The 21,795-nt window shown below is 38.6% G+C and overlaps 1 protein-coding gene across 3 annotated transcripts; it reads left to right on the forward strand.

Moving 5' to 3' along the window:
* The first annotated feature begins 8,829 nt into the window (after nt 1–8,829).
* adad2 (adenosine deaminase domain containing 2) lies at nt 8,830–21,020 on the forward strand. Of its 3 annotated transcripts, none has more exons than XM_047378312.1 (11): nt 8,832–9,256; nt 11,004–11,178; nt 12,409–12,550; nt 14,049–14,184; nt 14,440–14,568; nt 14,642–14,792; nt 15,266–15,436; nt 15,619–15,833; nt 17,462–17,696; nt 19,297–19,429; nt 20,715–21,020. In XM_047378312.1, exons 2-11 carry the CDS (start codon nt 11,024–11,026, stop codon nt 20,823–20,825), a joined length of 1,578 nt encoding a protein of 525 aa, XP_047234268.1. In that variant the 5' UTR covers nt 8,832–9,256; nt 11,004–11,023; the 3' UTR covers nt 20,826–21,020. The 3 variants fall into 3 exon arrangements, with proteins under 3 accessions (XP_047234270.1, XP_047234268.1, XP_047234269.1); XM_047378313.1 differs by lacking the exon at nt 8,832–9,256 and adding an exon at nt 9,300–9,431; XM_047378314.1 differs by lacking the exon at nt 19,297–19,429 and having other exon boundaries at nt 8,830–9,256.
* Nucleotides 21,021–21,795: the final 775 nt, after the last annotated feature.

Here is a 21,795-nt window from a genome sequence, read left to right on the forward strand (position 1 = left end):
CAACTGTGAAATAAGACCCACAAATCATAACAATTTAGTCATCACCTGTAAAGTCCTCGAGTGTATAGCTCAATCATGGTGTTAATGCACCTGTTCTGTAAAGGTCCCTGGGGTTTGTTGGAGAACATCAGTGAGCAAACAGCATCATGAAAACCAAGGAACACAACAGACAGGTTGAGATAAGGTTGGAAAGAAGCTTAAAACAGGGTTAGGTTATAAACAGTATTTCAGGATTTGAATATCTCACAGAGCACTGTTCAATCTGTCATCCAGAAGATGACTGCTAAAGATGGAGCTAAATGCAGGACAATCCTGGAAGAAAACCTGGGAGAGGCCGAAAATGACTTAATGCTTGGGCGGCAGTTCAGCTTCCAACAGGGCCACAACCCAAAACATACAACCAGAGCTGCCACGAAAGACGTTATATCTTAGAAAATTCATGTGTTAGAATTGCACAGCCAAGGTCCTGACCTAAAGGCAATTGAGAAGCTGATTCAACTTGACTTATTTTACAAAGAAGGACAACCAAATGACTGGGCAAATTTTCAGTCATCCGGGTCATAGCAACTACAACAGGGTTAAATTAAAGGCATATTACAATATATGACCGAGGAATAAATACTTTTACAAGGTACTTTAGTTATTCTTGCTTCCTCAGAGGCTGAATACACGAGGAGTTGCAAACTTTTATTTGAAGAAAGCTTTGCAAACCATGTATCAATTTTACTTTTCACAGTAATGTAGTACTTTGTGTTGATAAAATCTCAATACAATATTGAGAGGTTTGTGGTTTTCTTTTGACAAAATGTGAGAAAGGCTAGGGGGATAATTACTTTTACAAGGTATTGCAGTTATTCTTGCTTCCTTGGATCGGTTAGACATCATGTCCCCACTGTGGAGCAGGTAAGGAATCCGAAATTGTTTGTATGACCTGATAAAATGTAAATGTGATTTTGTCATAAGGACATATTTTACATTTGTTTCCTTTTTTCCCTACTTGTTCCATTTATTCATTTATACTGAATATTTTAAGAATTCACAAAAACCAGTAAATGGGAGAGATGTTCTAGATAACAAGTAAAAGACTTGAGGAAGAGAGGGATGCATAGAAGACAAGACAGGTGAAGCTAGGAAAGGAAGCAAATGCAGTGGGTAGGCGAGGGGGAAGGGAGGATGTGGGGGAGGTAGGGGAGGTCAACAGAAGGAGAGGCAGATGCTCGTGCTTGGGATGCCTGTGCACGAATAATTGTCCTGATGAGATTCACAGAGAGCGACACAAAATGCGGAGGAATAGGAGGCAGGATCTGGGGAATGGGACCTCACGTTGAAGAAATAACAGAGCTGGAGAGAAACAAAGGATGATTCTTTCTTTTTTTTTACATAAATGCATTCTAGTAAGGTGATTGGAAGTATCTTTGTTGGTTTGCTGTCTTGCTACCTATTGTTTCTGCTTCATCCGTCTCGTGTTCTCTTCCATCTCGCCATGAATGTGCGCGAGAAAGTGGAGCCTCCCTCTCATCTTTTAAAAGATGCATAAGGCAGCTTCTACATTGAGTGGGCAGGAGACTCAGGGATAAAGAAAAAAGCAGCACAGGGCGTACTGGTCTTCTAACCAAAATTAACATATGCAGTTCCATTTAAACTCTCAATTTTTATTAGATCAGAGATTTAAAATAAATGCATAAACCATCATTTTTTCACGTTTTGAATATTACACCATCCAATATTAAAATTACTAAATGCATCCTATATTCAGCAGCTACCCATTGGCACTGTTGGATGGCACAAAGATGGCGATCTCACGCTTTGATCAAACAGTGGGATTTGTGTCTCTTTGTATCCCGGCCCCTATTCCGAGCATAAAAGCCAGCACAGGTGTTTCATGGCGTGCACCACAATACTATCTCCCTTTCTCTTCATGCATTCAGGTAGATGAGACACACACACACACCCTTAGAGCACCAGCACACACACTATATATCATGGTTTTTATCTGAATGGACTGTATTACAGATATGTCAGTAGTACAGTATTACATTGCCATACTGATAGCCTATCATGTCTGGTACGTTTTAATCTTTTTACATCCTGAGTAAAAAGCAAATTAAGTTAGAGCCCACCACTTAAAGAGTCTAACAGCAGCGAGTTATCTCCTCTGACACTTGTGTCTTCACAGTCATTTATGTGCAGCTAGAATAAACAGTTGTGATGCAGAGCTGGGGTTAGCAAAATTTACACTTTATATATTTTTGTATCGGAATGGAGTCACAAACCCATCACAGCATTGAGTAAATTGATCACTTTTATAATGACCTTTTTATCTCTATGCCTTGCAAAAGTATTCATGCAGCCTGGACTGGTCTACATTTTGTCATTTTACAGTCACTAACTTCTATGTAGTTTATTTGAACACAACTTATTGCATAATTGTCAACTGGAAGTAAAAGGAAACATTTGTGCATTTGTCAGGAGTCCATATTTTGCAATGAGTCAGTATTTTGTAGAACCACCATTTGCAGTTTTCTTGGGGTTATGTTTTTACTATCATTGCAGATCTAGAAATTTTTGGACATTCTATCTTGCAAAATAACTCAAGTTCAGTCAGATGAAGATCAGTTCAAGTATTACAACAGACTCTAAACTGGATAAAGGTCTGGGCTTTGACTATATTTGTTGTTTTAGCTTTGTCCACCTTCCCATCAACTCTGACCACCTTTCCTGTCTTTGCTGAGGGAAGCGACCCAACTGCATGATGTTGCCACCACCATGTTTCATGGCGGTAATGGTTTGTTCTGGGTGGAGTGAATGTGCATCATTTGAATAAAACCTTCTGGCATGATTCGTGGCACACTGCAAACAGGAACCAAACCCTGCTTAAAACCTCTCTACAATTTTATCTCAAAAAACCTCTGGTGTGTTACATGGTCTTCATGATGCACCTCATTTGCTGCAGTAGGTATGATATTTATTCTGCAGGATTGTGGCGTTACACCCTTCTATTCTCAGGTTGAGAAGATTTAAAGAGAGCAGAGCTGGATTATATAGACACGTGCACTGTCCATCCCTCTGCTCTCTCTCTCTCTCTGTTGACTGGTGATTTGTAGGTCATGAGTGAGCATCAGAAATAAACTCAAATTAAGGGCAAAGGAAAGGACTTTTACCCTCTAGTGGTGAACCTGGGGAATGATGTGTGAAATTGAAGGCGAAGGAAATAAAATAAAATAAATTACAAACGTTCGGTTATCCCTGATCAGTTGAGCATGGCGACAGTGACCCAGTTGGGAATTTGTTTCAAAATGTAGTTTTACAGATTTCATATTTTAGTCAACAGCATGTCTGATGTAGTTAAAGCAGAAGACAGGAATTTTGTAGAATAAGGTAAAATTTTATTTATAACATAATGCACAATTACCTGATCTTCTGTGACAGAATATAACATTTAATGAAGGTGAATAAATTAATAATCTCTTTTAACATGCATTTAAAGTCTTTAACCCCAAATTTGAGTTCGCTTGTGACTAATTAAAAATAAAAGTCACAATATGATGAGCATAATCTTTGCCTAGCCCATTTGCTTGTGGTTTAGTCAAAGGTTATACACACTCATTGTGGGCAGGAATGTTGTGTTCATTTCTGTCTTTTAATGATTCATGTGAGCTCTTCTTTTCGGGGGCAGATTAATTATTCGAATATGGGCTTAAGGTCACAAACTGAAAGCCGGATATTGTCCTTCAGGATTTTCTAACAGAAAGCAGAATTTATGTTTCAATTAAATTACTACAAGTCATTCATCGCTTGAAGTAGCAGTACATTTTTTGATTATACCGGGCAAGTAGTATAAAGGACTGGGTGTGGTTAGTAAAAGAAAATTAATAAATGCCAGTTATTCCACCACCAGTGAGCAGAGAACGAACAAATTGTTTTAAATTCAAGCTTCCAAATCAAGTGTTAATTAGCAGAATAGTGTTATCCCTGACAACCAGCCATCAATAGCAACCTTCATCGACAGCTCACTCACAAACACATACATACATACAAGTGCTTTGGCACAATCACAGCCACGCAATGACATATGCTAAGAGAAATTATCAAACAGGCTCAGGGTTTCACAGTTTTGCTTGTCCATAGTCCAACACTAAAACTGTGACAATGTATTCGGGAAGCAGTGTCCCCAAGCAGGAAAAAAAAAGAAAGAATAATAAATCAGGCACAGTGCTTCTCTATGTGTACTTCTTTTTTATGTTAAAAAATAAACAGGGACATTTCAGCCAACAAGTGAGAGTGTGGGTGTGAATGGAAAAAAAGGAGTGAAACAGAGGCACAGAAAGAGGGAAAGCAAGAAATAGAAAGATACAAAAGAGCAAGATCAGGGAGGGAATATTTGGTAGTTAAAGTGAAGATGACACATGGGGCCGTTACCGTCGCGAATCAGCAGGATCTCCTGAGATGGGCTTTGACTTTGTGCTACAACAGTCTTGTGTGAAACAGTCGCATTGAAAGCCTCCTCAGAACAAACCCTCATTTGGCTGGAAAGACATGCGAAGGCTTTCCTCCGAGGTGAGAAGGCAAACAGTGCTCAGTGTCGCGTTTTATGGCAATCAAGAAGATGTTTCTCTACAGCAAATGCACACTTGAGTAAAATAAGTGTGAGCAAGAGAGACAGAGAGGGGTCTAATTTTAACTCCAGTGTAATCATTACATCAAGAGAGATGCAGCATGATTGTTTCTAAAGTGTGAATGAGCAGGCATTTCTGTGTGTGAGCAGAGTTACATATTTAAAATTCATAGAAATTACCAAACCATTCTGTATTTATTTGCTTTATTGTTTATACATAAAACACGAGAGATCTGTGCTTTCTTTTTTCTTTTTACTGTTTTTGCAGCACTAGTGGCCTTTATTTTATCATTTTTTATAATAAGCAGGTGGAAAGTGGGAGGGGAAGGGTGTGCAGAGGTCGCCAGGGCTGTGATTCGATCCTGCAACAGCCTGCGTCAAGGACCAAGGCCTCCATACATGGGTCGCACACCTAAACCCCTACACCTACGGCGCTGCGCCCGGTGCACAGAGCAACTCAAAGTTGCTCCTAATTGTAAAGTAGTAGGAAAAGGAGACATGATTTAAAACAAATTGTATAAGTCAAATCTGAAAAGTGTGCTTGCATTCAACCCCTTTTACTCTGACAGACTCTGAATAATATACAGTGCAACCACAAGTCTCCAAATACAGTTCGCCTATGTGTGATTTAACCACAGTATAAATACAACTGTTCCATGAAGGCGTCAGAGCTTTGTCAGAGAACATTACAAAACAAACAGCATCATTAAGACCAAGAAACACAGCAGACAGTTCAGGAACAGGAAACATACCAAGACACTGTCATAAACTGACAGGCTGAGCAAGGAGAGCATACATTATGCAAGCAGCCAAGAGGACTAAGGTAACTCTGAAGGAGGTGCAGAGTTCAACAGTTCAGGTGGCAAAATCTGTTAGGACACATGTTAGGTGTGCACTCCACGAATCTTCTCTTTTTGGAATAATGGCAAGATGAAACCCAAATGTAGTCCTCTTTGAATTTTTTCCACAAGTCAGAGCACACATGTTGAAGATGGTGTTTTGGTAAGATGACACAACATTTTTATATTTTGGTCTGTAAAGCGCACACATCATTCTTAACACACAATTCTCTCAGTGACATACAGTATGGTGGTGGCAGCATTATGCAGTGGGAAAGCTTTTCTTCACCAGACACAGGGAAGCCAGTAAGATGGATGGAGCTAAATAGAGGAAAGTTAAGAGGCTCACGTGGGCTGTAAAGGACATAAGACTGGATAGAAGGTTCATCTTCTAGCAGGACAACAGCCCTCCCAGAGGTTCACTTTTTAACCAGGACAGTGACCCTGAACACAAAGTTAGACCATCGGTTTACATGTCCTTCTCAAAATATTAGCATATTGTGATAAAGTTAATTATTTTCCATAATGTCATGATGAAAATTTAACATTCATATAGTTTAGATTCATTGCACACTAACTGAAATATTTCAGGTCTTTTATTGTCTTAATACGGATGATTTTGGCATACAGCTCATGAAAACCCAAAATTCCTATCTCACAAAATTAGCATATTTCATCCGACCAATAAAAGAAAAGTGTTTTTAATACAAAAAACGTCAACCTTCAAATAATCATGTACTGTTATGCATTCAATACTTGGTCGGGAATCCTTTGGCAGAAATGACTGCTTTAATGCAGCGTGGCATGGAGGCAATCAGCCTGTGGCACTGCTGAGGTCTTATGGAGGCCCAGGATGCTTCGATAGCGGCCTTTAGCTCATCCAGAGTGTTGGGTCTTGAGTCTCTCAACGTTCTCTTCACAATATCCCACAGATTCTCTATGGGGTTCAGGTCAGGAGAGTTGGCAGGCCAATTGAGCACAGTGATACCATGGTCAGTAAACCATTTACCAGTGGTTTTGGCACTGTGAGCAGGTGCCAGGTCGTGCTGAAAAATGAAGTCTTCATCTCCATCTTCAGCAGATGGAAGCATGAAGTGCTCCAAAATCTCCTGATAGCTAGCTGCATTGACCCTGCCCTTGATAAAACACAGTGGACCAACATCAGCAGCTGACACGGCACCCCAGACCATCACTGACTGTGGGTACTTGACACTGGACTTCTGGCATTTTGGCATTTCCTTCTCCCCAGTCTTCCTCCAGACTCTGGCACCTTGATTTCCGAATGACATGCAGAATTTGCTTTCATCCGAAAAAAGTACTTTGGACCACTGAGCAACAGTCCAGTGCTGCTTCTCTGTAGCCCAGGTCAGGCGCTTCTGCCGCTGTTTCTGGTTCAAAAGTGGCTTGACCTGGGGAATGCAGCACCTGTAGCCCATTTCCTGCACATGCCTGTGCACGGTGGCTCTGGATATTTCTACTTCAGACTCAGTCCACTGCTTCCGCAGGTCCCCCAAGGTCTGGAATCGGCCCTTCTCCACAATCTTCCTCAGGGTCCGGTCACCTCTTCTCATTGTGCAGCGTTTTCTGCCACACTTTTTCCTTCCCACAGACTTCCCACTGAGGTGCCTTGATACAGCACTCTGGGAACAGCCTATTCGTTCAGAAATTTCTTTCTGTGTCTTACCCTCTTGCTTGAGGGTGTCAATAGTGGCCTTCTGGACAGCAGTCAGGTCGGCAGTGTTACCCATGATTGGGGTTTTGAGTGATGAACCAGGCTGGGAGTTTTAAAGGCCTCAGGAATCTTTTGCAGGTGTTTAGAGTTAACTCGTTGATTCAGATGATTAGGTTCATAGCTCGTTTAGAGACCCTTTTAATGATATGCTAATTTTGTGAGATAGGAATTTTGGGTTTTTATGAGCTGTATGCCAAAATCATCCGTGTTAAGACAATAAAAGACCTGAAATATTTCAGTTAGTGTGCAATGAATCTAAAATATATGAATGTTAAATTTTCATCATGACATTATGGAAAATAATGAACTTTATCACAATATGCTAATATTTTGAGAAGGACCTGTATATCAAAACATATTCAAGTGTTGGAAGGGCCTAGTCAAAGTCCTGGCTTAAATTCCATTAAAAATCTGTTAAAGATTTTAAAATTGCTGTTTATAGTCACTTCCAAAACCAAACTGACTTTTGTAAAAACAAAGGGAAAAAATTATTATTCTCTATCTTTTAACCAGTACATGCAAACACAAACATATCTCACCTGTTCTGTCATCTCTCCCGTGGCTGCCTGTGTGCCAAAGACGTGAATTTAAAATCCATCTCTTGGCTTTTAAATGAGTTAATGGTCTTGCTCCTCTGTACCTCTCTGACTTGCTTCCTCTTTATGTTTCAGCAAGGGCCCTTAGATCAGCTGGCCAGTTTCTGCTGGTTGTATTAAAAACGAGGCTGAAGCTCAGAGGAGATCGGGCCTTTTACAGAACAAATTGCCATTAAATATTAGAAGGGCTAATTTCCTTGCTGTTTTTAAGTGGTTTTTGACACTGTGTGAATAGGTTTGTTGTGTCTGTTTGTATATTACTTTTTGTTCTATTGTGTCTTGGTTTGACCTGTTATAGTACTGTACAGCACTTTGTTTATACAAATAGTTTTTTAAATGTGCATTATAAATAAAATGGTTTTGGATTCTGGTAAAGCCATAAATGACTTGAGGTTGTAATTGCAGTTTAAGGTGGTTCTGCAATTAATTGACTCAGGAAGGCTGAATACAAAGGCATCCCTAACTTCTCTGTTGCACCTTCACGACTGCTCTACTTTGTGATGATCTAACACATAAAATCTCAATGTGCGGCCATGCAGGCGCATACCAAAGGCACAAACATATATTACTTGTGCTGGGTTTCAAAATGCTACAGAAACTTACGTTTTAGGGTAAAAGTGACAGATGAAGGTATCAGAAAGCTGCATTTCCTCGTGCATAATTTGGTTTCAGTCTTTGATTTTTTACAGGAAAAAAAAGTTAAACCTAAAAATACCTTATTAAAAAAGCTTAATATGGTATTTCTATTGACCACGTACAAGCTGGCAACCATACAAACGTGCATTGCAAACATGTTGACTTTGAAATAACAACTGGACAAAATACTTTGTTCATTGGAGACAATAAATGTCCACTTTGACATTTATTTAGTATTACTGACATGTTGGGCGAATCCAAAGTATTTTGATTGTACTTTCTGTTAAGGCTTTTATATATATTTATGCTTACAGGGGTGAGTTATGTTGAAGGTCTCTTCCTGTTAAAAAAGGGATTTCTTCCTCTCCACTAGTGCCACATGCTTGTTCAGGAGGATTGCTGTGAAGTCAATAACTTCATACAATTGGCTGAGCTTCCTTAGATTTATCACAAAAATTTACTGCATTATTATGTAGCTAGAGTACAATTAAAATTTATTTAAATTAGTTTGAACGTGCAACATGATCAGATTGTATTTGTTTAATCTGATTATGTATTTCTGAATATAAATTGGACCAGTTTGTGTTGTATAGAGCATTTATGTCATTTTCTGTAAATGTATCACGTTGAGCTAAATTTAATATCTTGAATTTAAAGGTTGAAGGCGTTTTTAAATCATTTTAAATGTATCTTGAATACACATTTAAACGTGCGAACCGTTTCCTCCTCCTTTGCTTGAGGAAAGCTGCCATTTTGACCTTCAATACCAGCTCTGCCATTAACCTCGCAGAAATACAACTCCGTCTTTCAGTGAAGAGGAACCCGTGTTTTTGTTAAGGTAAAATTTGAGCTGTGTTACTGGTAGTTTAAATGTTTGCGGAAATCGTAGAGACATTAAGAGTTTAAACAACCGTGTAAAGTTTTAATGGAAGAGATGACCCCACGTCTGTGGGGGGAAAACAGTTAGCTTTTTACGTTAGCATCATCAGGAAGCAGTTTCAACGCTGTTACCGGTGGGAAACAAAATATATATATATTTTAATGATAAAAAAAAAAAAAAAAGTTATTATTTTGGTTTACCATATGTGAAGCGGTGAAATAATTATGTGAATATTTGAAATCTTTATCCTAACGTTTATCCTTGCATTAAACACGGCTTGTTTTTGGCTAGCTAACGTTAAAGCAAGCTAGCTAGGTGCACATTTACGATCAAGTTGATCAAAAACAGCTTCAATTAAGAACTGTTTTTATTTGCTGGTGTATGCTTAAAACATTTTAACGTTCTCTTTGATAAAATCGTGTTTGATTAATTTAACTGTCTCCTTATAAATTAGTTTGGGTTTACCCTTCATTTTAATGCGCTAGTTTCTTTAAATGATTGTTTAAAATGCTGGTAAAAAACATTATTTCCATCTGTTTTTTACTTTCCCTTTCTTTATTTCTTCCTTCATGTCTTTCTGTCTATGTTTGTAGTTGCGGGTACCATGTTTAAAACCTGGCAATATATTTACCGTTTTACATTTTAAATTGGTTAAATGACTGAGATCCCTGGAAATTGGGAGTCTAGAAAAGTATACATTTTAACATGGAAAAATATGTAGGATTCCTGTTTGTTTTAAAACGCAAACGAGTAAAGCTAATTACATGTGAAGTATTCACCCAGAAACTGACCAGTTTGTAGGTGTATACATATGTTAGCAACATTTTAAAAGGGTTTGAATCTCAAAACAGATTATTTCAGTTATGAACAAATTATTTCAGTTATGAAATAATCAGTATTTAAAACAATTGATGATTCTGAGGTAAATAATATCCTAAATTCTATAAAACAGGTAAAATGTTTTAACTTGGAAGAGAAGATTTGACACAAAAACTGGCCTAATTTCCGCTGTTGTTTTTATACATGTAAGCAAAGGTATTTTAAGTGATTTAAGATAAATATTCAATTCGTTTTTTGTGAATCATGTTAAAAGCATTTGGGGAAAATGCAGTTTGAAAGGTTAAAATTTAGCTTTGCTACCCCGTGGAGAGTAATTTGTAAATGGATAACTGGTAAAAACATGTGTTCATGTATGATCAACTCTAAAACTGGAGCTAAGCAAGCATTAGGCTGTTTTAAAAATCCTATTACAGGAAAATCCAGCAGGTTTTTGTTGAACTAAAATGTTATTTTGGTGCTGCAATCTTGCAAATTGGAACAGAAAATTGGAATTTGGAGAGCTTTTCCTCCATCTTGTCAACAGTGATTTTGAAAATCCAACTTGCTATTTCCAATAAAATGTTATTTTGGAGGAATAGCTCTGTCATTATGCAAATTCTCAAATCCATCACTGAAACTATAATGGCACCAGCATATGACTAATAGTAAAATGCTTATTTATGTGCTGGTTATGCAAGTAGTTCAAAAACAGAGTTTTGTTTTCTGCTGTACAGTGAAAAATACACAATGAAGGTTTGTCATTTATGACCATTTTGATATGTAAAGAATGTAAGCTTGGCATTGATGCTAGATTATGAGTCTTCTATCATTTATACTGTTATTCTGGCTGTTAAAATGTGTAACCCTAACACTTAACGTTAATCAGTTTCCTGCAGGTTCCTTGACATGGCAGATCAGGAATTATTTAAATTCAGTCCTAGAGGGGGCGCTGCAACTTTGAAAAACCTGAAACCTGTCGTTGAGCCAGATTTGCCCCATCATCATCCTGAAGTCCACCTAGAAGGGGATGCAGCTGTTTATGGCAGCAAGATGGGGCAGAGGTAAGAAATGAAAAGTACATTTTTATTTGGTACTTCATAGAAGTGCAGCTATTTGTCGACAGTTAATGTTAACGATTTTTGCTATATTTAATTACATTTATTTTTTTACACCAGTTTACTGGAGTACATTCTTTCTCTTGGGTTTTTCACCATAGTCTAGACCATGGGTTCCCTAACTTTCAGTCTGTGACCCCCAAAATAACACTGCCAGAGACTGGTGACCCCCTGAAAAATATTATTTAACTAAGTTAAATAATTACGGTATATGTATTTGTAAAAGAATTTCCTTTTAAAAAAAATTTACATTTGATTATTTGATTTCATCATATATTTAATTAATTAATGGGAAATTTTATGGTACATTTATGTATTTCATGATAAATACATTTTTTTAATTTGTGCTTTTTTTGCCCTTCATACTTCTCAGCGTTCACATCAATGATTGTGAAAATCATTTCGCGACCCCCCACTTGGTGTCTCGCAGACCCCCGGGGGGTCTCGACCCCTACTTTGGGAAACCCTGGTCTAGCTTGCCATCTGTATACATTTATTCAGAATGAAAAACACTGTGTTGAATCTATTAGGTTTTGTCTGTGCTTCATCTATTGTTCGTACCCGTTTTGCAGAGTTGCAGGGGGGCTAGTGCCTATCCCCAGCGGTCATTGGGGTACACCCTGGACAGATATCCAGTCCATTACAGGGCGACACACAGGGCAAACGACAATGCACCTCATGCTCATACCTGAGGGCAATTTAGAGTAACCAGTTAACTTTACAGTCATGTTTTTGGACTGTGGGAGGAAGCCAGAGGACCTGGAAAGAACCCATGCATGCAAAGAGAACATGCAAACTCCATGCAGAAAGGATTTGAACCCAAGACCTTCTTGCTACAAAGCAAAAGTGCTGCCAACTGTGTCACTATGCACCGCTGTATCTATGCTGATCAGCTTATATAAACATGGAGATTCATCTTAGAATCGAGTCATTGGCATACTTTTACTTTAACATGGAAAGTGCATCGGATTGGCAGCTATTGTTGCCAAAATGCTATTTAATTTCTAATTCAACTGTTACAAGTTGCATTAAGGAAGCAATCTGAATTTGAAAGCAATGATAGATTATTTAACCCAGTTGTGATTTTATGGAAGATTCATGTTTTTATTGTTTTATAAAAATAAAAAAAAAGGGGGGGGTTCAACATTGAATTTACTTCTTTTTGTTCACCTGTAGAAACTATGCACATGCTGCTGGAGACTCTGACCACAAACGGGAAGCTTTACTTTGTGAAGGTGGTGACGGATCATGCAGGACGTCTTCCATCCTTGTCAGAAAAGACCTGCTTGATTCTGATGACGTGCTTTTAGAAAACGAGGTAAATTAATAAACCCGACAACAAATCAGATGGATTGCTTTAACAGCTAGGGTCTGACAAAATTGGTCCACATCATTAAATGAAAGAAGAAAACACAAAGACACAAGAAAATCAATAGCAGACAGAACTATCTCAAAATATATAGACACTTGTTCCAATGTTTGTAGAAGTTAATGTATACCTTATGTCACCATCCGTTACAACAGTCAAGGCTCTTGCTATTAACTTCTTGACTTATTCAAATGGCGCATAAATTTATGCACATAGTTCCTTAGTAAGGCATGAAAAGTTGGAACATTTCTGACAAACGTTTGACCTGCAGATGTCCATCTTGGAAGGCTAAGCCTGATTCTAAATGCATCCTATAAAAAGCTTTTTCTTGATATCTTTAATGTAATTATCCCACAAGTGAGCAGTATAAAAAGTGCTACAAAAGACTTGAAATAGGGGCCACTTTTAAAATCATGTGTGCACATTTATAATTTATCTGCTAAAATAATAGCTTGCAGCACCGTCGCTTCACATCATCATCACAAAGATCACTTAAGATACGACCTAAGTATTTCACTCTGCTCACCACATCCACTACTTGGTCTGCTAAATAAAAAGAAGGAAATTGTAGCTTCTCCTGCTCCTTAGTAGTAGCAATCACATCGACACTCTTTTTAGGGTTAAAGAAAATGTCACACTGGACACCACAATTGGCACACAACGCCTCAAACCAGCTTCATTGTTTTGGGGATTTTGGTGCTTTGGATATCTTTTAAATTTGGAACATTAGCGGGAATGTTTTTTTTTTTTTATTTCTTCACTGAAAGCAAAGTGGAACCAAAGTCAAATTCCTTGTTTGTGTGCATAAACACAAGCCGATTGTGAATAAAAACATGATCTTTTCTGCTTGTTGTAAAAGCTGCTGCCAGCTTCATAAACGGTTGATTTCTACAGCAATGCTAGAAACAGAGTTCCTACACAGTCTGGAAATGAAAGGAATTTTCAAAAATAAGATTATGGAAAACATTTGGATTCCCACTCTTTATGCTGTATTCATTGTCAAAAAGTTTTATCAGTCTATCCGTCCTACCCTTTTTCCGTCCATCCATCCGTCTTTTTCTCCCTCCTCCTCTCTGTCCATTCATCTGTCATGTTTTTGAAGGCTCCACATATAAAGCCTGATCACTTTAGTAAAATCCTCCAGGAATTCAAAGGGAACAGTTAAGCTTCTGCTTTAAAAAAAAAAAAAAAAAGTATAAATGTGTGAGAACTTCAGCCATGAAGGAGAAAACATTACACATAAAATTTTATCTTTTCTGCAGATGAAGATGTTGCTTTAAACCTACTTTAATGTACCTCAAGTAATACACAGGAGAAGTACATCTTGAGTTTTTTATTATCGAGTACATATGGTCATTATTAACCTGCTGCAAAAGCAATGGACTCTAGAGAAAGAAGTAGGATAAAGACTGATATGAGAGCTTTTTGCTTGGATTTTTGGTTCCAGGAGGAAGGCTTTAAGGAAGCAGCTGTTCTCTCTCTTCGTGGTATGTCAACTACTAAGAAAATTACCTCAGATGAAGAGTTTCTAATGGACCAGATAAAGGACTTCAAAACTACAGATGAAAGCACAAAGACTCAAGGTGCACTGCTGTCCTTGTAGAAACGAATCTGAGGTGTCAGTCTGACCTGTTCAATGTTATCCACCAGAGATCTGCAGCCCGTCTAGAGTACTGTTGCCTCTCTTTGTCCTTTTTTCTTTTTTCTAGAACATATTTTAGTGTTTTTTTTATGTACTAACTGCTGCAAACAAGCTGTACATTACTTTTACCTGTACAGCCAAACTCATATTTAACAGTAATGATGTCTTACAGTTTTTACTTTGGTGTTTCTCATAGTTTGGCAAACTGAGTGGCACCAGAGTCACGTTGCGGCTTTAAGCAGCGAGAAATTTGACGTCCTCCTGAGAATGTGTCCAGATTTGTATGGCTGTAAAAGCCACATGGCCGCATTTGTCTTGATAAGAGGTGAGCTTCCCGAGCGCCATGGATTCAACCCTAAGAATGTCCTATTTATTTCAATTTTTTCATTTCCCCACAGAGGTCTTGGATACAGCAGGGCGTCAGTGTGAACAGTATAAGGTTGTGGCGATGGGAGCTGGCCGCTCATGCTGCAGCAGTTGTCTTTGCTACAGTGGGATGATGGTCCACGACGGCCACGCCATCATCATCGCCAGAAGGGCTCTCCTGAGGTGCTAAAAGCCCTTTATTAAATGAATAAGCACCTTATGTAAATCTTTGGAGTGCTTATTGTTAAATGTTGAATTTATAAAGTGCTCAAGAGGAAAACCGCCTTCTCTTAATGTACCAGGCCTCAACGCAGAGTTCCTACATTGTCTGGAAAAGTATTGGATTTGTTTTCAGTCCTTCTTCCCTATCCTGTTATCTGACAGATTTATCCATCCTTCTATCATTTATTTGTCCTCCGATCATCTATGTGCATTTAGTTCTCTATGATCCATCCATTCATTCATCCACCCATTCATCGGTTTGGCTGTTTCATCCAGCCAGCCATGCTTTCTGTCATCCTGAGATGTTTAATATATTTCTTTAATATTCAGAATGAATCCCAGACTGGCAGACTAGATCAAAATCCTCATTTTGGTACTGATAAGTGCATTGAAGACACTGTTGTGGAGAAATATTTTTTCTGGCTTTTGTTCAGGTTTCTGTACAAACAGCTTTTGCTGTTCTTTGAAGCTGATCCAACGGCCAAGGAGAGTTGTATATTTGAGGGTAGTGCCGACAGTCACCAGCTGCAGCTCAAACCCAAAATCAGCCTCCATCTCTACACCAATCAGTGCCCTGAGGGAGCTGCGAAGAACTTCTACTTCAAGTAAAGCTGAACATTTTGTCTTTTATATGTTTTATCATACTTGTAGCATTTTGAGCTATTGGAGCTGAATAACTAACATGTCTTTGTTATGAGACAGTAAGCACTCCTATGATTCAGAAAATCCTTAGCTCTTGTTTTGAACAGGCTCTGAATGACTATAATATGTCATTTCATATGTGTAGGAGCTCAGCTGACAACTGTTGGAGCAATTTGAAGCTACAGTATCACGCCAAGGGTCTGCTTGTACCTGTGGCTTACCTTGACCCAGGCTTGTGGGGCGCCAAAGTGTGCTGCATGTCTGGCAGCGACAAGCTGTGTTGCTGGACCATCACTGGAGTCCAGGGTGCATTATTGAGCCGCTTCATTCAGCCGCTTTACATCACCACCATGGTGCTAGGTAAAGTAAACAGGCACTTTGTATTTTACAGTTTTTAAACGGGTTATTATTTGTGCATTTTGCAAGTAGAGGTTTATGAACATGTTTTACTGTTTGCTAAATCTAAAGGCTTTATACTCAGGCACTTCAAAAGTATTCACAACCCTTGGATTTTCCCACCCTTAGGTGCATTACAGCCTCAAACTTCAGTTGATTTTATTGGATCTTATGTGACGGATGAACACAATTAGTAGGTTATCGGTGTTAACCCGTACAATAATAATTGTCAGTAAATTCTGAAACTAAACTGTTTATTGTTTTTGACAAAAAATCAATCTAAATTTGATATTACATTTTAAACATTTTGTTCTAATTTCATATTTTAAATTTGGTGTTTAACGCCAACAAATTGACTGAGTCATCCATGTGTTTTGCTCTCTGTCACAAATAGAAGCCATTCTAGTCGATGCGGTAAATCACACTGGCTCCGATGGCGCTGCTGCATGACGGAGAGCCCTCCTCCGTCGTTCGTCAGAAATGCAGATCCAGTCTATTTTGGACGGATGATGGAGCACAAACACGTGATTTTCATTAGGGGTGAAATTCACGGATGACAGAGCTGTTGACGGATGCATGAACGGATCCTAAAACGCATCCAGTGTAAATAGCAGCACATGGAATATAGTGTGAATCAGGTAAAACCTGCACTTACCCCCTGTAGTACTCAGATAGTCCACCAGAGGGAATAAGGCAAGTGTCCATCTCCGAAATATGAATATCAAATATGATAGACTTGGCATAAAAGGCAACGTCAAAACCTGCAAGGAGACCCATGCTAACTGCAGCTCAATTGGGATAATGTGTAGAAACCACAGATCTCTCCTTTTTGAAAGAGTGACAAGAAGAAAGCCATAGTTTTCTGTTTGTTTTTATAAGAGTTGTTTTTGGCACTGATGGCCTTTCAGCAGTGATGAGAGGAAAGAGTGTGGAGAGAGATAAGTAAGACTTCAAATAAATGGGTTTAGATAAGGAGTTGAACTCAGGGTCAAGGACTACAGTTTTGGCCTACATGCAAAATGCTGTGTGGCAGAAAGAGAGCACTGAACAAACCAAGCCCAAGGTGATGGGCATGGTGGTGGCAGCATCTTCTTGTGAGAAGGCTTTCCTTCAGCAGGGACAGAGAGCCTGGTTGGAACTGATGGGAAGAAGGACGGAGCTAAATATTCCAAGAAAAAAAACCCTTGGTGGCTGCAAAAGACTTGAGACTGGGATTCATCTTCCTGCAGCACAATGACCCTAAACATACAGCCAGAGCTACAATGGAAGGGCTTACATTAATGGATAGTCATGTATTAACAGCAAGTAATTACCCAAGTTTGCTTTGTAACAAAATTGTAAACATTTCATCTTTCCACTTCACAACCATGGAGTTTGTGTTGGTCTCCCACAAAGAATCCCAATAAAATATCCTGGGTTTGTGTATGCAATGTCACAAAACAAGGAAAAGTTGTAGAGTACGAGTCATTTTCAACGTAAAATACAGACAGTAAATTTAATTGGTAATCAAGCTACTTGGTGTATTTGAAAAATATTTACGCATTGATTAGATTACCGTTCTTTCCATTTATTCCTAAACCGCTGTTGTTTAGGAGGTCAGAAGATCTTTAATGAAGAAATGTCTGACATGACCAACAAGAGACTGGGTGATGGATGGGAAAGAGTTCTACCTCCATCCTACAAGAAACAAGACATCATCTTTCTTTCTGCCGACTGCGTGGGCCCTGCCGAGACATCCCGAATGCATGACCATCTCAGCATCAACTGGTGTTTTGGAGATAAAGACATAGAAGTTCTGGACAGCAGCAAAGGAATCATCGTTGAAGGGTAAGTAACTTCTACCTACGTTTGAAATGACCTGAGTACTTTCCTGCTTTCCTCACTTACATCCCTGAAGTTATTACCATCTATAAAGTGGAGCTGTTGACTGGTCCTGTACAGCCTGGGGCTCCTGCCATCTTTCAAGCTTGATGTCCACTGACTGGATGGGGGACATCCATGTCCTGCTCTTCTCTCACAATATTCTGCTGCCTGTCCAGCTTTTTTCCATTAGGTTGTTCAATTAACCTTTAGATGACACCATTAGGATGTGCTAGAAATCCCATGAAATTTCATACTATAAAAGCTTTTTTTTTTTTTTTTTGGTAATGCAACAATCAATTGACCAGTTATGGAAATCAGCCAATTTGCTCTTTATTGGTTTGAACTGGTGTTCGGCAGGTCAAATTCTGAAAAAGATTCTTTTTGTTAGGCTCACAGCATCAAACTGCTTGCTCTGTGATGTATTTTTGTTTAAGAGTTTCATAATTAGATGAAGGTTTGGTGCATTTATGGGGATACCGTCCAAGTGAATGTTGTTTTGAATTTAGCCACCATCTCTATCTAAAAACCTGCCCCACAGTTTCTCTTTAGTTTGTCTAAATTTAATTATTTGTGTTATGGGCCTTGGGGACTAGCACCAGTCGAAGTTGAAATTCAGATTCACTTGCAGCAAATAGGGACAAGATATCTAGTCGTTGATCCTGTTTTAAGTCAAGCTCCACAGGGTTCACTGCATACTCCTGTGGAAAGCTTTCTGCATGGGGCATTCGGTCTGAAAGCCACATTATGTTCCACTAGAATTGGCAACTCGGGCCTAAAAAAAAAGGAAAACCACATCAGTGTCAACAGGTAAATGCCTGATTGGTGTATCTCTAGGTTTTAGTGGGAAGGCTGTTAGTTGTTAATTTAAAATTTGGACTGATCTCCACATTTCATGGATTCCTGTATAAAGACTATATTGTATTTCAATACACCAGTTTAGATTTGAATATAAATAACAATGTATTAACTCTAAATGTAATAAAAAGGAAAATGCAAATACATGATGCATTAATAATAGTAATTATGACTACCATGAATAATTTAGAGTAATACACAGAAAAAAACAGGACCAAGCACTGGCATGTTCTTGAAACATTCTGCAATCTTCAGCATTTGTTACTTCCAATATATAGATGAGGTTTCTTCATGTTATTTATGTTGATAAAATACTGGTCTGCTCATAGGGTTCCATGTCATTTCTTCCATCTTTAAACAGCCCTAGTAAGTTCTTCCTGCACGAATTTTCCTTTTTTCTTATTTAGCTGGAAAGACGCTGCATGGTGCTTTAACACTGCAAAAACAAAAACACTCCGATGTGCTGAAGTAGAGGCAATTTTCTCTCAGTTGGAGGTAAAAAACATGCAAGAATTGTGTCCCAAATGTGGCTTTGCATTTCATGCAGCTATGATTGCAGACTTCAGGCAAGATCCAGCTATCATTTTTTTCATTGGGGCTTTCTATGCCAACAGCATTCAGTACAAGCTTATTAGAGGTATACACTACTACCCTGTGCCACTACCTGACTGGAAATATTAATATTTCTTATGCTGTAATTGTTTCCAAGCTCTCCTTCTGTGAGTGGGCCCAGCTTCTCCAGCAGACTTTGCAAGAGAGCCCTCTACAGTTATTTCCAGCAGGTTGCACTGTTGGGTGGACACAGCTACCTAGTGGAGCTTCCCACCTACCACAGTGTCAAGGTTCGTGGGCTCTGCTGTTAAAGTCGCAGTGTTGTGCCAGTTCATCTTTAGTAAGAGCTAGTTTTAACCAGGTTAAAATCAATGAATTCATGTTCATAGTTCACCACCTAAATATTTTTTAAACTAAGTTCACAGCTCCAGCATAAACTAGTTCTTGTTCATTGTTCATATTGTGTCTGAAATAAAGTAAAAAAATGATATGTAGGTTATGATGTCATTTACAAATTAGCATACGGATTATCCTGTTGTCTCTGCATAAATGAACTGCATTTTATAAAGGTTGAATTCTCTGAATAGCTGCCCTCACACGTTTTAATAGTTTCATGAACAGAAAATATATTGTAATTTTGACTGAAAAGTACTGCCTTCAGACTACATTTGTAACGGTCATCTATTTTAACTCTCTTATTAGCATTTGGCTAGTTTTATTTTTATTGTTGCCCTTTAAACTATTATTGCACAGTTCCAAACCAAGTGTAATACAGAATAAATGCCTACTACTAAAAGGCGAAGTTGTCAATGAGCAAAACATTAAAAACAAAATTTTAAAGCCATAAAACAACAAATCTTAGCTTGACTTTAGATAATTTTCTTCAATTGGGATCTAACCCACCCCACCTTTCCAGTTTAATAAAAGCACATTAGCAGATAAAAATCTTCAATCATGTACATTAAATACATCTCTGCTGTTCTTTCAGGTACTTACCTGCAGGATGGTCGGGGAGTGGAGTTCAAAGCTACACATCTTTGCTCCATCAACAAAAAGCACAAAACTCCTCTGTGTAACCTGATAGTTTCAAGGGTTGGCTTCAGTTAATGTCTACATATAAAGCAAAGTTAAAGGCGACGTAGTCAAATTTGAAGTGAGAGGAAACAAATAGGCCTGAATTACCAATATAGGTCGCCACAAAGCTGCCCGCAGGTGAACACAGTTACTCAGCAGACACTGAGGACACGCCTTGAGGGGAAACGCTTCAGCTATTTCTCTGTGAAATATCTAAAGTTGGCCCCTTTTTTAAAAAAAACAAAAACAAAGTCCATCTTTACTTCCTCCCTCAAACAGAACCTCATTAAATGACGGCAAGACTAGCTGCATTCCCTTGACTTTCTTCACCTAAAGAAACAGCTCTGTTTAGTTCAAAGTTCTCAGAAATGTGAGCTCTACTCTCACAGCACTGCAAACTGGTACTATTACTCCATAAATTCTGCATCTGCTTGAGTATTTTCTTATGCCTCCCAGCAGATATTTGCAACACCACTGAATGATTTCTGTTTTGTTTTACAGGTGGAAGCTAGCATGTACCAGACAGTCAAAGATCTGGTCAAACAGCACTTCCTGGTCCACCAAGCAGGGCCCTGGAATTCAAAAAAGCTTGTGGATTGCTTCAGTGCTTAACAGCTTTTCCACAAAAGTGGTTATGTAAAAGTTTAAGCTCCTCCTGAGATTTAAGTTACTGTTTTTTTGGGTTTTTTTGTGCTTTTACTCGCATGTTAATTTGAAAAGTAATTCCGTTTTGTTTATGGCACCGGAGCTTTCAGTTTGTGTAGGTGTTCGAGGAAAATAAACAAGAACCGACTGTTGCAGAAAAAATACGTTTGGATGATTTGTGGGTGGAAATGCTAAGCTTTAAAGGCTTGGAGACTTAAAATGGGGAACGTTTTCTCAGTCACGTCAAGGGGAATGAAACATTCCTCTGTAGATCTGCAAAAAAAAGCTTACATTAACAGCACAGCACATTGTCTCAGGATGACCAAGGTGTTCAGTCAGGGAAACTTGAGGAAGGAGATATAGTTAATTATTTCAAGTTTTGATGTAATATCCAAGACATTAAAACACAAGTTCAAGTATTTCAATGTTGTGGTTGTGAAATCAGTTCAACCATAAATATGGAAAACCAGTTGCAGCTCAATATATGAAAGTAAACACTTTTAGATGCATTACACAAACTGAAATATTTCAATATATTGCATAAGACCAGTAAAAGGATTTGGCCTATTGAAAACTATGTCCATGTAATGTACAGTTTATGCACTCAGGACCTTTGCATGGATTACTGCATCAGTGCAGCGTGGCTATTGGTGCATTTGAAGATAAGAACAGGAGCCAGGTTCTCCTGGAAAATGAAACCAGCCTTGTCATTAAATTTGTAAGTGGCGAAAAGCATGAATTGCTCAAATATTTCCTGGTAGATGGCTGTACAGACTTTGGACTTTATTAAACACATTAGACTAACACTAGTTGATGTCATGGTACCCCAAATTATCACCAGCTGGAAACTTCACACCGGACCTGAAGCAGCTTGTAGTCTGTGGCTCTCCAATCTTCATCCAGAATCTGGGATCTTGATTTCTATATAATTACTATC

This window comes from Girardinichthys multiradiatus, chromosome 11 (genome assembly GCF_021462225.1).
Source record: "Girardinichthys multiradiatus isolate DD_20200921_A chromosome 11, DD_fGirMul_XY1, whole genome shotgun sequence".
Classification (NCBI taxonomy): domain Eukaryota; kingdom Metazoa; phylum Chordata; class Actinopteri; order Cyprinodontiformes; family Goodeidae; genus Girardinichthys; species Girardinichthys multiradiatus.